General features: G+C 38.4%; 1 protein-coding gene across 3 annotated transcripts in view; it reads right to left on the bottom strand.

Annotated features, from left to right (window-relative positions):
* Nucleotides 1–15,534, bottom strand: part of LOC150082125 (uncharacterized) — a 645,531-nt gene that overhangs the window by 247,911 nt on the left and 382,086 nt on the right. For all 3 annotated transcript variants that reach the window (XM_090379113.1, XM_090379114.1, XM_090379115.1), the window contains one exon: nucleotides 13,025–13,185. In XM_090379113.1, coding sequence (XP_090235239.1) covers nucleotides 13,025–13,185 — 161 coding nt within the window. The remainder of the gene's footprint in view (nucleotides 1–13,024; nucleotides 13,186–15,534) is intronic.

The raw sequence follows: 15,534 nt of genomic DNA, 5'->3' as shown, positions 1-15,534 counted from the left end.
AGTTAGGGTAATTGATATACTGATTGAAATACATGCTGCCACAGCTTCTAGACTAGTTTGTAACTGAGTTTGACTGGACAATGTTTGATTTTATAAGCACAGCTACTCCTCCGCAAGCAGGAGACTCCAAAATCCTGTCTTTTCTATACATTGTATAGTTTGTAAATTTTGGTGAAGCTTGAGATGATGAGAAAGTTTCCTGTAGACATACTCCTATCGAATTATATTGAATTAGTAAATCTTTTAGGTGGTCAGAATTACTTATTAGTCCTCTGCAGTTGTTCAACTGTATGATATTAGACATCATTTAAGTTTAGTTGTGGTGGATTGGTCTGACTGTTTTTTAGAAGTGGAGCATTTGTCTTGCTTTATTTTATCTTTTTTCGGGAAATAATTGTTTTTAAAGTCTTAATTGTTTATATAGTAATGTTAGAAGTGTCGTCAATAAAATGAGTGAATTCGGACTGCTGGTTAAAACAAGTAATGTGGACATAATAGGGCTTACAAAGACGTGGTGCCACCCAGAAATTGGGGATAATCCGTTTCAGTACGGCTTGTATAAGGTATTTAGGAAGGATAGGGTAGATAGAAGGGGTGGTGGGGTAATGCTTCTTATCAGAAGCAGCCTGAGTGCAACGATAGCTTTCCCGGATTAAGACGTTTCACATGCTAGTATAGAATCTGTATGGTGTGAAATAGTTGGAAACAAAGGTATAATACCAGTAGGAGTAATCTACAGACCAGGTGATTGTGAAGATTATGACGAAAGCCTCTACATGCAAATGGAATGGGCAAGTAAGCGTCAATGTCTTTATTATGGGTGATTTCAATTTGCCTCTAATTGATTTCCTTCCCAATTTGCCTCTAATTGGGAAGGAAACTCGACATGGGGAACAAAATTTTTAAATCAACTAGATGACTGTTATTTGTATCAACATGTCAAGGAAAGTACCAGAGAAAAGAATATCCTAGACCCATCCATGAATCAGATGACATCACCCATGAATCAGATGACATAACAGGGCTGACAGTAGAGGAACCAGTAGCAGGAAGTGATCACGGAGTTCTATGGTGGATGATGATGAGAGAGGTAGCAGCAGTAAAAGGCAAAGGAATAGGTTTTAATTTCAGAAAAGGAAATTAAGATGCCTTAAGGTACTACATAGCCTCTATTAACTGGGTAGATATCGTGCAGAGAATGAATATATTTTAACTGTGGTATCCTTTTAAAACATTAATCACAGATGCTTTGAATGCGTATTTACCATTAAAAAAATACTCCACGAGGAGGGTTCCAAGTTGGATGAATAGTGAAGTTGCCACATTACTTGAGCAGAAAAAGGTGGCATGGAAGGGTTACAGAGCAATAAAAAGTACTGAAGCCTATAACAGCTACAAGATGATCTGTAATAGAGCCACAGAAAAGGTTAGACAGGCAAAGGCAGTTTATGAGAAATCACTAGCAAACAGAGCAAAGAGGGGGAAGGGGGGGATAAGGAATTCTTCACATATATAAATTCCAAGAAGAGCAGGACAAACCAGATTGGACCTTTTCGTAAGGGAAAGGAGATAGTATTAAATACACCAGCTGCCGTTGCAGATGAACTCAACAGTTATTTTGCATCGATATTTAAAATTAAAAACCTTTTGTGGCAATGGGAAATTGTGGGAGCGAAGTTGAAAAATATGTAATTAATGATATTGAAATTTCACAAGATTATTTAATGAAAAAACTTTCGAGCCTACAGGCCAGTAAGGCTCCTGGAGTTGATGGAATATACCCTATAATCTCAAGGGAGGCGGCAAGTGAGTGCATTGAGCCATTGAGACTAATTATGTGAGCATCACTAGACTCTGGGGAGATTCCGTTGGATTGGAAAAGTGCCAATGTATCTCCCATTCATAAGGGTGGTTCTAAGAGTGAAGTGGGAAATTATCGACCTGTCAATCTGACTTCAGTGGTAGGGAAAATCATGGAGGCAATGATCAAGGGTGGAATTCAGGATCATTTGGATCGAACTGAAATTCTCAAAGATACTCAGCATGGTTTTGTAAAGGGAAAATCATGTTTAACAAATCTGGTTCGCTATTTTGAAAGGGTCACTCATGAGCTGGATTTAGGGAATAATTTCGACATTGTTTATTTAGATTTAAGCATAGCTTTTGACTCAGTCCCACATGAGCGGTTGCTTTATAAGCTGGAACAGGTTGGAATCACTGGGAAAATCCTTAGATGGATATCGGGATGGCTTCAGGGCAGGAGGCAGAGGGTTGTGATAAATGGCTATTCTTCAGATTGGGTTGATGTAAGAAGTGGGGTTCCCCAAGGATCAGTATTAGGACCACCGTTGTTTTTAATTTTCATAAACGACATCGATGAAGGGATAGAGGGCATGATGTCTAAATTTGCAGATGATGTTAAAATTGATAGAGTAGTTAATGCTCACTGTCAAGCTGAGCTTCTTCAGAGAGACCTAGATTGACTTCAGGAATGGTCAGAAAAATGGCAGCTATGCTTTAATCCAACAAAGTGTAAGGTATTACACCTGGGAAACAGTAATCCCAAAATAACTTATTCCCTTGGTGGAGTTCAACTAAACCCAGTAATGGAGGAAAGGGACTTGGGTGTTACGATACGGTCAGACATGAAATTCTCTGAGCATTGTAAACAGGTTGCAAGGAAGGCCCATGGTGTCCTATTGATGATCTATCAAACTTTTGCAAGTAGAGATAGGGATGTGATAATCCCATTATATAGGGTGTTTCAGTTAAACGTTTCAGAACTTCTAAGAGGGGTAGGGTACATCCTGACAACTCGAAATCATATAGCAATGTGGGGTCGGAAATGCTTTCCTGAAGCGGTGTTGTACACAGAAACACCATAAAGAAAAGAGACCGTAAGTGAGAAATTGTTTTAATAATACATGAAAAGAAGCAAAAGGTACATGGATTAAAGTAAGTGTTCGAAGTTTCTTCCACGGGCTACAATGCACGCCTCACATCTCCGACGCATGGACATCCGAACATTCTGGAATACTCCAGGTGAATTTCTTCGGCAGCTACTGCGATTCTTGCAACCAGCTCCTCAGCATTGTCAACAGGGGTGTCATAAACTAGCGATTTCATATGACCCCAGAAATAAAAATCAAGACATGATAGGTCGGGTGACCGAGCAGGCCAACGCACGGGACCACCACGTCCGATCCACTGTTGACCAAATGTGACATCCAGGTAGTTACGAACATCTCCGCTATAATGGGCAGTGGCTCCATCGTGTTGGAACCACATTGTCTGTTGCGTCGATGCAGAAATCTGTTCATCTCTCAAAAGTTGTGGCAATACTTGCTGCAGAAAGATCAAGTAGATAGGTCCGGTTAGACGACATGGTAACAGGTAAGGTCTGATGAGGTGATCTCCCATAATACCGGCCCATACATTGACCGAAAATCGAATCTGTGCTGCACGACGTCGTAATTCTATGCGGGTTCTCGACCGCCCAGATATGGTCGTTATGCGTGTTGAAAATTCCTTCCCTTGTGAAGGATGCCTCATCGGAAAACAACACTTCAGCAGGAAAAAGGGGATTTGTAGCACATTTTCCAAGGTACCACTATGCGAAAGCAATACGAGGTGCATAATCCTCCGGTTGCTGTGTCTGGACACGCTGCACGTGAAACGGATGCATGTCTTGTTCTCGGAGAATCCTCCAGACGCTGCAATGGGAAACCCCGACTGCGTTTGCTAGACTTCGTGTACTCGTTCTTGGATTCCCCTGTACATGCTGCAGCACATTCTGTTCGACGGCTGGAGTCCGTGCTGTTCTTACCCTGTCCCTGTCAGCTCTTTCAAATGAACCTCTCTCAGCTAACCTCTGGTGCAGTCTTGCAAAGAAATTATGACTGGGAATACGCCTCGTCGGATATCGTTCCGCGTACAAACGCTGTGCGGCTGGCCCACTACAATTTGCAGCCCCGTACGCCAAATGCATATCGGCTAACTCTGCGTTCGTGTAATCATCCATCCTACTAACTTGGCGTTCTTGTTCAAGAAATTCGCCTGGAGTATTCCAGAATATTCGGATGTCCATGCGTCGGAGATGTGAGGCGTGCATTGTAGCCCGTGGAAGAAACTTCGAACACTTACTTTAATCCATGTACCTTTTGCTTCTTTTCATGTATTATTAAAACGATTTCTCACTTATGGTCTCTTTTCTTTATGGTGCTTCTGTGTACAACACCGCTTCAGGAAAGCATTTCCGACCCCACATTGCTATATGATTTCGAGTTGTCAGGATGTACCCTACCCCTCTTAGAAGTTCTGAAACTTCTAACTGAAACACCCTGTATAAGGCTTTTGTTAGACCACACTTGGCGCCTCCATAGCCAGGTGGGAAGGAGCAGCAGTGCGTAGCACACGCATCTTGATTAGACTGGGGTTCGAGCCCGTCACCACCAAATACGGAGGATGTGGGAAGGTCAGGGAATGACCACCGCATATCCTGGAGCAATATGGCCTTAGTTGCTAATGCTCCTAAAAACCAAATAACAAACAAACAACAAACAAACAGACCACACTTGGAATACTGTGTTCAAGTATGGAGACCGCACCCAAAGAAAGACATCGAGCTTCTTGAAAGGGTGCAAAGACGGGTAACTCGCCTGGTGAGATCGGCAAAAGGGCGTCCTTATGAAGAAAGACTTCGAATATGTGGGTTGCAGAGTTTGGAAACTAGACACCTTAGAGGAGATTTGATTGAGGTGATTAAAGCTCTGAGAGGCATCGGTAAAATGAATGAGGATGAAAATTTCAAGATTATAAATGATGGTATAACTAAGGGACATAAATTCAAGTTAGGGGGAAATGTTTAGATTGGACTGCAGGAAGTTTTATTTTAGCCAGTGAGTTATAAATTACTGGAATAAGTTGCCTACAGGGTGGTAGAGGCTGACATTTTGGGGAAATTCAAAGGTCATCTGGATAGTACCTTCGGGTCAGGGAAGCGCATAGGATGATAGGTTTAATTTCCTTTTCTTTTATTAATTATTATTATTTATTTATTATTTTTTTATCATTGTTTTATTCGGTTTTTTTTTTTTTTTTTTTTGGCTGGTGTAGCATAAGCCATAGGCTTTCTTTCACCATGTGGCCATTACTAATATTAATAGTAATATTAAAAATAGGGGCGTACAGAATCCGTGGTGTCATTTGCATGAAGTTCCAAAATGGCTCCCTATTATCTAAACCATAGGTTCCCAAACTTATTTGTCCTACTGCCCCCTTTTCAGAAAAAAAATTATTCAGCACCCCCCTGGAAATCTGCCTTCTTTAAGCAAACAAACAGAAAGATATAGTAAAAAATTTGCATTTTTTATGTATCTATATATCTACCTATGTCTTAAAACATAGTAAATGAAGATGTTGTAAATAAGACACCTTGAAGCTTGAAATTATAAAATTATTTATTAAAATCAACCATAGTAACATTCGCATTACCCACAGAAAATTAAGATAACGAAGGATAATATGAAAATAAAAATTACAAATAACATTAAAAATGATCCTAATGAGAAGGATGAACCTGGTGCGCTGCTATCAATGTATTAATCCTCGGCTCTATTTTTGTCAGCAGTATTCTTAAATCACCGCGATTCGCTATTTTCGGTCAGTTTCTTTTTTTTGTTAACAAATTTGTGACCGCACTAAACCCACGTTCCACTAAATATGATGAAGGAAATGCAATTAAAAACTTTTGTATTATAGCCCATAATCCAGGATAAACTGTAGGTATCTGCTTTTGCAGCCAGAATTGTTGTAGCCGTCTTTGAATTTAAATTTCAATTCTGCATTTGTTGTTACATCTATCAGTTCTTGTAATTTTGGAGATTCTTCTCTGTTTGTACTTGAAAAAGGATTCAGAACCCAATCGGGTATGTTCATTTTTAAAATATCTTCAAATCGTTGATTGAAGTCAGAATGGAGAGCATCCAAGTGCTGACAATAGGTAAGTAAGTCTTCATCATATTTTTCTACTGTTGATAAATTTGGAAACTGGCTGAATTCCCCTCGTCCTAAATTTTGTTTGTACAGAAGTTTTGCCACAAACGCAGAAATAACAGCTTTTGTTTTTATTAAATTCAGCTTATCGCCCTGAAGTTTTAGATTTGTTTCATTAAATTTGTTAAACAAGTCTGTCAAATAAGCTATGTCATTTTTGGAACCAATCAAGTTGGCTAGTAAAGCATCATCTTTGTTTTCTAGAAACTCTAGCACGGAGTTAAAGAGATTATAAAACCGATTCAAACAGGTACCTTTTAGTAGCCAACGAACTTCTGTATGAAGCAGCAAGTGATTGAATTCTTCATCGTTTTTAATACAAAGTTGTCTAAACAATCTGTCATGCAATGAATTGATTCTGATTTTGTTGATTGCTTTAATGACAATCTAATGACCCATGTAGGTGTTCACTCAGATTTTTGGCAACTAAATGTTGACGATGGATGACACAGTGTACAGTGAATGCATTTGGCACCGCCTTTTTTAAATATGCATGAAACCCCCTATAGCGCCCTATCATCGCTGGAGCACCATCAGTTGCAACTGACAAGATATTACTCGGGTATTTCTTTTCCTTTAAAAAACTCTTCCAATGCATGAAATATCAATTCTCCTTTAGTATCAGTTTTCAAATTTTTAGCAAATAATAATTCTTCGCAAATTTGTTCTTCTTTTGTGAATCACACGTATGCTAAAAGTAAGGCTTCATTTCCTGGCAAAGTTGACTCATCAAGTTGTATAGAGAACTGGGATGTTTTTAAATACTCACATAATGAGTCTTCAACATCTTGAGCCATTTCATCAATTCTTCTTTGCATTGTATTATTGCTCAAAGAAATTTTATTGATAACATCAGATGCTGGCATGTGCAGCATAGTGTGTATTACCTAACTTACAGCTGGTACAATTAGTTCTTCACCAATAGTATGTGGTTTTCCCATTTTAGCAATCAGTAACGAAATGTTGTAAGAAGCATGCAACCCATCGTCATCTTGTTTGGATGCTGTTGAAAAGAGTTTTACCAATGTCGGTTGTTTCAAACATTTTTCTTTAAGTGCTTGAAAATAAAATAAATCCTTATCTTTTTTATCAGCATGAACTTTTGTCAAATGTTCTTGTAGTCTTGAAGGTTTCATAGCTTCATTTGATAAAACTCTTTCGCAAATCAAACACATTGGTAATATATTGTTTGTAGGCGACTGAATAAAGCCATAGTTCAAATATTCAATACTATATTGTCTACATTTTTTCTTAGATTCGGCCATAATATTATCTGTAGAAAAAAATTATATAATTAATATTTTCCTAGTCGGAACCAAAATTCTTTGCAATAGTTGTGCTATACTGATTAGAAAGTGTCCATGACATCACTGTTTTTTGTGTAAGTCGGCAAAAGACAAACTAAAATACTAATGAAACTAATAAACGGGGTTTTGTTCTTTGCTCAGCATTAGATATATTTATTTGATATTAAATTGTCAAATATCCAACTAAATTTATCAAGAAATAATTAATTAAAAAAAATACATTAATATGCAATTAAGAATTGGTTAATAGTTTTTATTCAATTTTCTGTTATTTATATAATTGTTCCTTATTAACACATGCCTTATTTACAAATTAACACGGATGATTCAATAGACAGAAATAAATATTAATGGTTAACAGTTTTTTTATGATTTCACACCTCTAATTTCATTAATAATGCAATAAAAATATTTTATTATTAGTAAACACTAGAAGCCATAGAAACGTACAGTAGATATATAAGAAAATGTATAAAAATACTCGCATGTAAATTGCTGTTTTATCGAAACAACAATAATACAATTTGCTTTGTATGTGACCTGTAATCCGTAAATATGGAAGTTATTGAATATGAATTAAAATTTTTGAATTGAATACTATTACACTCGCACTATTGTTAACTGCTTGTCAAACAATTCAAAAACAATCTAAACTAGATTTCAAACACGACGCCTATTTATAGTATCGTATTCACAAGTCATTACACGCACATATTCTTGCTGATGTAAGCTGGACTCACCGACAATGCCCGACACACTCACCTACCTCTACTTGCTTGTTAAGACCTGTCGGCGGACTTGACCGCCGATCGGTTATAACTTGCATTTTGTGTGTTTACCTGGAAAATAATGTTACACTATGTTACACAACAGGTGAAACATGTATAAATAGTTTTTCTAAATTTTCTTATCTTCTCTTCCTTCTTTATGCTTTCACCGCCCTCTTATTTTTATTTAATGCCCCCCAAATGCACCCGAGGCTACTATCACCCCCCTTGATTGTTTCGCTGCCCCCTAGGGGGCGGTATCGCCCACTTTGGGAACCAGTGATCTAAAACGCTCATCTACTTCCATACTGTTAGTGGGAGTTTCCATTTGTTTTGAACCTGTGTCAGATTTCGTTTGCTCTGTATCATATGGGACTGATGGAGTATCACTAGGGATACTGATTGGCGTATTTGTAGCTTTGCTAGTGTTTTGAGGATTTTCTTTTTTTGAATTGGAAAGAGTAAATTTAAGCCAATTGATATTAAGCAGAATTGATACATCTGTTTGTGCTCCAGTAGATACATAGTTTCTAACACAAACAGCGTACGATCGACTGCTAGGCATGCTCAACATAACTTGCCTACGTGCCTCAGGAAACGTGACTTTATTTTCTATTTTATATTTTTGAATTTCTTTCCCTGTAATCCATAATTCGCAAGCTTTGGAAAAGGCAGGGTGACTTCACTTGCAGTTTGGATACGCAGGGGTTGCAGCTGAGCAATCAGCTTGAGTAAGCTCTTTAGATCCACAGATGGGACAGATGGTGTCACCTCTACATGCCTGCTGCGAATGACCATATTTCTGGCATTTGAAGCAATGAACGGGATTTGGAATATATGGTCTAATATGACAATTCAAATAGCTAGCTTTCATTGAGGATGGCAAGCCTGGAGAACTTAGTTAAAATGATGGTTCTAGTTGGAGTTAGATTTCCATCATTTTTGCACTCATGATTCTTTTTACACTTGTTACCTTTTGACTACTAAGTTAGCATTAGCCTTAGTAGAGGCATATGATGCAAGAAAGCAAGCTTATGCAGCATCAGCCAAAAAAAAAAAAAAAAACACCCTTTCACTTCACCCCTCTGTTCGTTCGAAATACCTGTCCAGCTGAGCCTTAAATTTATTTAGGCTATCAACTTCCACAACAAGGGATGGAAGTCTGTTCCACCAACCAACTACCCACTGGCTAAAGGCAAATTTCCGCACATCTATCCTACATCTGTCTTTCCTCAATTTGAATTTATGCCCTCTCAGGTTATTCTGAGCAAGAGGCAGTATCCCATCAGCATTGAGCATGCTCAAACCATTCAAGGCTTTGTACACCTCTATCAGATCACCTTGCTGGTACCTAGTCCCCAGACACTGTAATTTGCAAAACTTAAGCCTTTCTTCGTAAGAGCAACCCTTCGTTTCGTTCACTAACCTTGTTGCCCTTCTCTGTACTCGTTCCAGCAGCTCTACATCCTTCTTGAAACGAGGCCTCCAAACCTGTATACAGTACTCAAGGTGCGGCCTGACCATTGCCTTATACAAGGGAATAATCACCTCCCTATCCCTGCTAGAAAAATTCCTGTATATCATTGATAAGACACCATGAGATACTCTTGCAGCCCATCTGCACTGCTCAGAGAACTTCATATCTGCCTGCACAAAGTTTTTGGAGTAGTTCTTCTTTGGAGACTGTAATTAGGTCCCATTCACTGATCACACCTCTTTATGAATTTAAGGTTCCGTGGGGTTCTGATACTGTCAGCCACTCAAATGATGTTGTGTTTAACAGCCGCTCAGAATGTTTTGAGGTGGCTGTTTCAATCAGGAGGTCTCTGGATTGTAGTCACTTCATTTTTGGTGACCCTGCAATAGATTCTAAACACTTTTGTATCAAAAATGGTGATAACTTGCCTACAGGTTGGGCAGATAAAGAATGTACCATCAGGAAATTCAGTATATCATTTTGACACTCTGCTTCCCTTAGAAGCCATTTTGGTTGACCAGGGTCATGGTCAATGTCAGAAATTTATTGTCTTGAGCTCAATGGCTCTAAAGGTGGATAACTATTTGTATCCATGGTAGCTCCTTTTGGCCCTGGGGGTTTACCATTACCACCCAGGTTACCGGCCCCACCACGGGGGAGGCAGGAGCAGTGCAGCTTTGTGGCTAAGTGTAGAGGTTGGTACAGTTAGTAGGAGTACTAAATTAAAGAAAAAGGTACTTTCCTTCTTCTGGGCTCAATTCTTAGTGCTTTTAAGAAAGTGAAGTTACTCAATGAAAAAGTTTAATAAGTAAGGGAGAAAATAAAGGAGACCCTAGTCGCTTACCAAAAAACGCTCTTTAATCGCACGAGATTCGCTTGGCTACGGAAACACTTGGCACCCGGGGCCAAAGGAGGCAGCAAAAGAAGTAAGCAAACCCTTAGCCATAATTATGAGAGCTTCCTTGGACTCGGGAGGTACTCATGGACTGGAGATGTGCAAATGTAACTCCAATTCACAAAGGAGGATCAAAGGGCGACATAAGTAATTATAGACCTGTTAGATTAACTTCTGTTCTATGGAAATTAATGGAGGCACTGGTTAAAGAAGCACTGCAGGATCATCTAGACAAGACTTCAGTTATAGCTCGGACACAGCGTGGTTTTGTTAAGGGAAAGTCTTGTCTGACCAATTTGATTGGATACTATGATGTGGTCACAAAGGAAATGGATGCAAAGAATAATTTTGATATCATATATTTGGATCTTAGAAAGGCTTTTGATACTGATGCACATGGAAGACTGCTGTACAAATTGGAGAGGTATGGCATTAAGAGTAAGTTGCTACAATGGATAAAGGGATGGGTGAGTGGGAGACGACAGAGAGTGGTAATCAATGGACACTGCTCTTTGTGGACAAATGTTGCTAGTGGAGTTCTCCAGGGTTCAGTGTTGGACCTATTGTTGTTTTGTATATTTATCACTGATATTGATGAAGGTATACCACGTTTAATGTCTAAGTTTGTAGATGATACAAAGATTGGCAAGGTTGTTAACGACAGTAAAGACAGTATGCTACTCCAACTGGATCTAGATAAGTTGGGGAAATGGGCTGAGAAGTGGCAACCGAAGTTTAACATTGACAAATGCAAAGTACCGCATATGGGTAGCAATAACTGAAGAGAAACGTACCAACTCTGTGGTATTACACTCAGGGAAGTGGAGAGTGAAAAAGACCTGGGGGTAATTGTGCAGTCAAATATGAAGTTGCTGAGCAGTGCAGACGCAGGTCATGGTGTCTTGTGAATGATATATAGGAATTTTGCTGGCAGGGACAGGGAGGTGATTATCCTGTTATGCAAGGCAATGGTCAAGCTGCACCTAGAGTACTGTGTACAGGTCTGGAGGCCTAATTTTCGGAAGGATGTGGAGTTGCTAGAACAAGTACAAAGAAGGGCAACAGGATATTCTTCAGGGGAACAAAGGGGTGCTCTTACCAAGAAAGGCTTAAGTTCTGCAAATTGCAGCATCTGGAAAGTAGGCACCTGCGAAGTGATCTGATTGAGGTGTATAAGGCCTTGAATGGGTTGAGCATGCTGAATGCTGATGGGATTCTTCCTCTTGCTCAGACTAAGAACCTGAGGGGGGCCACAGTTTCAAATTGAGGAATGATAGTTGTAGAATAAATGTGCGGAAATTTGCCTTTAACCAGCAGGTAATTGATTGGTGGAACAGGCTTCCATCTTTTGTTGTGAAAGCTAATAGTCTAAATAAATTTAAGGATGAGCTGGACAGGCATTTGGAACGAATGAAGGGGTGAAATGGGAGAGAATTTTTTTGGCTGATGCTGCATAAGCTTGCTTTCTTGCATCATATGCCTCTACTGATGCTAATGCTAAGTAGTGAATATACAAAATTCCCTCAGAATTCCAAAAAATGGTGGCCATTATCTTGCAAGCTGAAGGTTGTGTCCGAAAATTTTTTTTTTTTTTTTTTGGTGGGGGAGAACCCTTGTGCTTCCATTGCATTGATTCTTGCTTGGTCTTGGGATCTCAGTGAAGAACACATGTTTTATCACCCATAACAGGTGTAAGTTTCAAGATCCATTCTATAAAGCTCTGAATTCTCCTCACAACACTGTACTCTGAATTGCTTCTACACAGTGGTCAGAAATTTGGGGACCCACTTTGCACTGACCTTAGACATCCTCAAATGTTCACGGAGGATGGTTATAATTTTCCCTCAGATCTGTCACTTTCCCTAGAGATCTGGGACACCTTTAAACATCTGTCATTTAGCACAAGGGTTTCCAGAGCTTGGCACATTTATGGAGTGGTCACTGTCACAGGTCTTCCTGGATGCATATCATCTTTGATGGACTCTACTCCACTTGAATTGTTTTGACCAGAATTTCACCTGGTACTCTAGATGTGTACTGTTGTCATAGATAGCCACCATCCTTTGATGAATGGCCTTTGGCCCATTTCCTTCTTTGGCAAGAAATCTGATGACTGAACAATGCTCCAATTTCAGCAAAGTCCATAATTTGATACAGGTGTCTTCCTTCTTTCTGTTACAGCAGCACAACCTAAAAACATAGTGGGACCAAAATTAATGATTCAAGTTGAGATATGTAGGAACATGAAAAATCATGAATCATTGAAATATAACTACGGGAAGTACCTTAGGTAGATAATTTATTGAATGTGCCTCATACGTTCAAAGACCTCTTCTTTAAGAAATTTACATAATCTTGATTATAATATATGACAGGCTGACCACCACAGGCTCTTTGCAAATTTTACATAAAAGAACTATGTATCTTAGGTGACATATAAAAATTGAGTTTGAACAATATTTTATGAACAGCCTTAACTTACAAATAAAAACGTACATTATTTTCAAATACAGTTAGAACCTACTTGCTGAAAGCATCTTTGCAAATGCTGGATTTCCAATTGTTGTAAGTACAGCATATGGTAACACTGGATGAGGCTAAGTAAAAGTTGCTGCTGCTGTTGAAGATGCTGCGTATGTTGTTGTAGCATATCAGGAAGAGTTGAATGAGATGTTCGAGTTGGTACTAAAAAAAATTATTTATTGGTGAGCATAAATTTCTATAAATTGTTAATATCAAATTAAAGGAATACAATTACTAAAGGACATTATAAAATGCTTAAAAATACATATGATGTTCCCAACATAACTCATGTGTTGGGAAGAAATTTTAGTTTATTAAAACATACTTGAAGGTATAAAAAGCCTTGGTCCTCTAGTACTCTTTAGTTTACTAAAATTTTACAGGCTAATGTTTCAAGTCCTCAACAGAATCCTTTTAGGCTATCTTTCAGGTCCTTCAACTTGACTAGGCCACCTTTCTTTGGGCACTGGAGAGCTCAGAGTTCTTAATAATACAGAATAGGCACATCCAAATGCATCAAGGTACATAGCATGAAAATGTATGTATGAGATAGGATCAAACAGTTCAGGGACCATATTGTTCCATTTCAGACAGTTTCTACCTGCCACAACTGGTTCAATGACCCAGCTAGACACAGTAATGCATGAATCACCCCTTGATCTGCAATCAGTCTGAATTAATGTACACTGAATATAAGGTATTTTGTGCTTTGTTGCTGATTTTACTGAACAGTGAATTTATATCAAACTTTGTTTCAAATTAAGGGAAAGTGCGACAAAAAATGACAATGTTAAAAACAGATTTTGAGGATGCAGTGTATTGTTTGAAGACTTTTCAGCAGTTCAAAAAGTTTATAAAGGGATATTATTCCATTGAAGATAATACTCATTCTGACTACTCTCTAACTTCAAACAGCAAAGTTGGTGACACTGGTATTTCTTATGGGACATGTCAATCAATTTAACACAAGATTTGGGAAAACAATATATTTCAGCCAAGTTTGTGCACTGCATCCTTACTGATGAGCACAAAGAGCACTGAGTTGTCACACATTTACGTGCATGCCATCGATTCACTCCTCCTGACCTATACTTTGTTTCTTCCATCATTAGTTATGACAAAATCATGAGTGTATGGCTATGACCAGGCAACAAAGGCCCAGTCCTCCCGATGGAAGAGTCTTCTCTCAGACTCAAAAAAAAAGACATTAACCAAATGTGAAGATTGCACTTGTATTTTTTTTTAATCATGGCGCACTGTTCATTATGAATTTGCCTCACGTGGTTAAAAGGTCAACCCGGAACACTACAAAACAGTTCTACAGTGATTGCACAATTGCTATTTGGAGAAAGTGGCCAGAAATGTGAGCTTCAGGAAATTGGCACTTGCATCATGGCAACATCCTTGCACATTTGGCACTTCCCATTCTAGAATTTCTTATAAAGCATTCCATTACTGTGGTCTACTATCTACATACTTCACCAGATTTAGCTCCCAGCGATTTTCCCCCTCCAAACTTAAACTCCCTTGAAAGGTCACATACTTGCAAACAACCAAAGAAATTATTCAGAACATGATATTGGAACTATTAGCAATTTCAACAGAAGCCTATCAAGAATGCTTCTTTGTTTTTCAGAATTCTTTAAGGTGTCTCAGTAACTGTGGCTATAGTGCACCATGTGTATGGTGGAAGATACAATGACAAGTTTTACCCAAGGATTTTAGTGATGTTTTTCTTAGAGAATATGGGAGTCATAGTGATACATGCAAGTATACATGCACCTGTTACTGCTCCTAGCCATCCTAACACAGCCCATGTATTTACTTGTTTCACTATGACTCCCATATTCTCTAAGAAAAACATCACTAAAATCCTTGGGTAAAACTTTATTAACAAATTTATTAACTATACTCCTAATGCTAGGAGTATAGTTAATAAATTTGATAAGCTTGAAGTGCTAGTCAAGACATCAAAGGTATTGTTGGGATATCAGAGATGAGGTGTCACACAGATATAGGCAGTGCAGAGTTGGAATTTGAGGAGTACAATGTGTATAGGAAGGATAGACAGGATAGGAAGGGAGGAGGGGTTATGCTGTTAGTTAAGAAAGTGTTAACCATTTATTTTCAACTTTAATATTGACAACCAAGGACGAAGACGTGTACTTCTACTTCCTTGCACATATTTTAACTTCTGTTTTTTAAAAAACCCCAACTTACTCCCAATTTAAATTAAAATTATCATCCACCCTGTTCAAACATTAATTTCAGATTATTAAAAAAGGTGAGTACCATAGTAAATTAAGCTATGCTATCATATTAAGTCAATTATAAATGGTATTTTAAGAAATCTACAATTATCGAATTGTTAGTTAAGAAACGCATAAAATCTAAGGAAGTGCATCCAACTAATGTTGGTGGACAATGTAGTGTTGAGTCTGTTTGGTGTGAAATAAGCAGAAAGTAAAAATGAGAGTAGGTGTGTGTTATAGGCCTAATGAATGTGATGAG

Source organism: Mastigoproctus giganteus, chromosome 8 (genome assembly GCF_048544385.1).
Source record: "Mastigoproctus giganteus isolate SK-2022 chromosome 8, ASM4854438v1, whole genome shotgun sequence".
In the NCBI taxonomy this organism is placed as follows: Eukaryota; Metazoa; Arthropoda; class Arachnida; order Uropygi; family Thelyphonidae; genus Mastigoproctus; species Mastigoproctus giganteus.
Note: the sequence above shows the minus strand (reverse complement) of the source record. Positions and strands in the feature narration are given on the sequence as shown.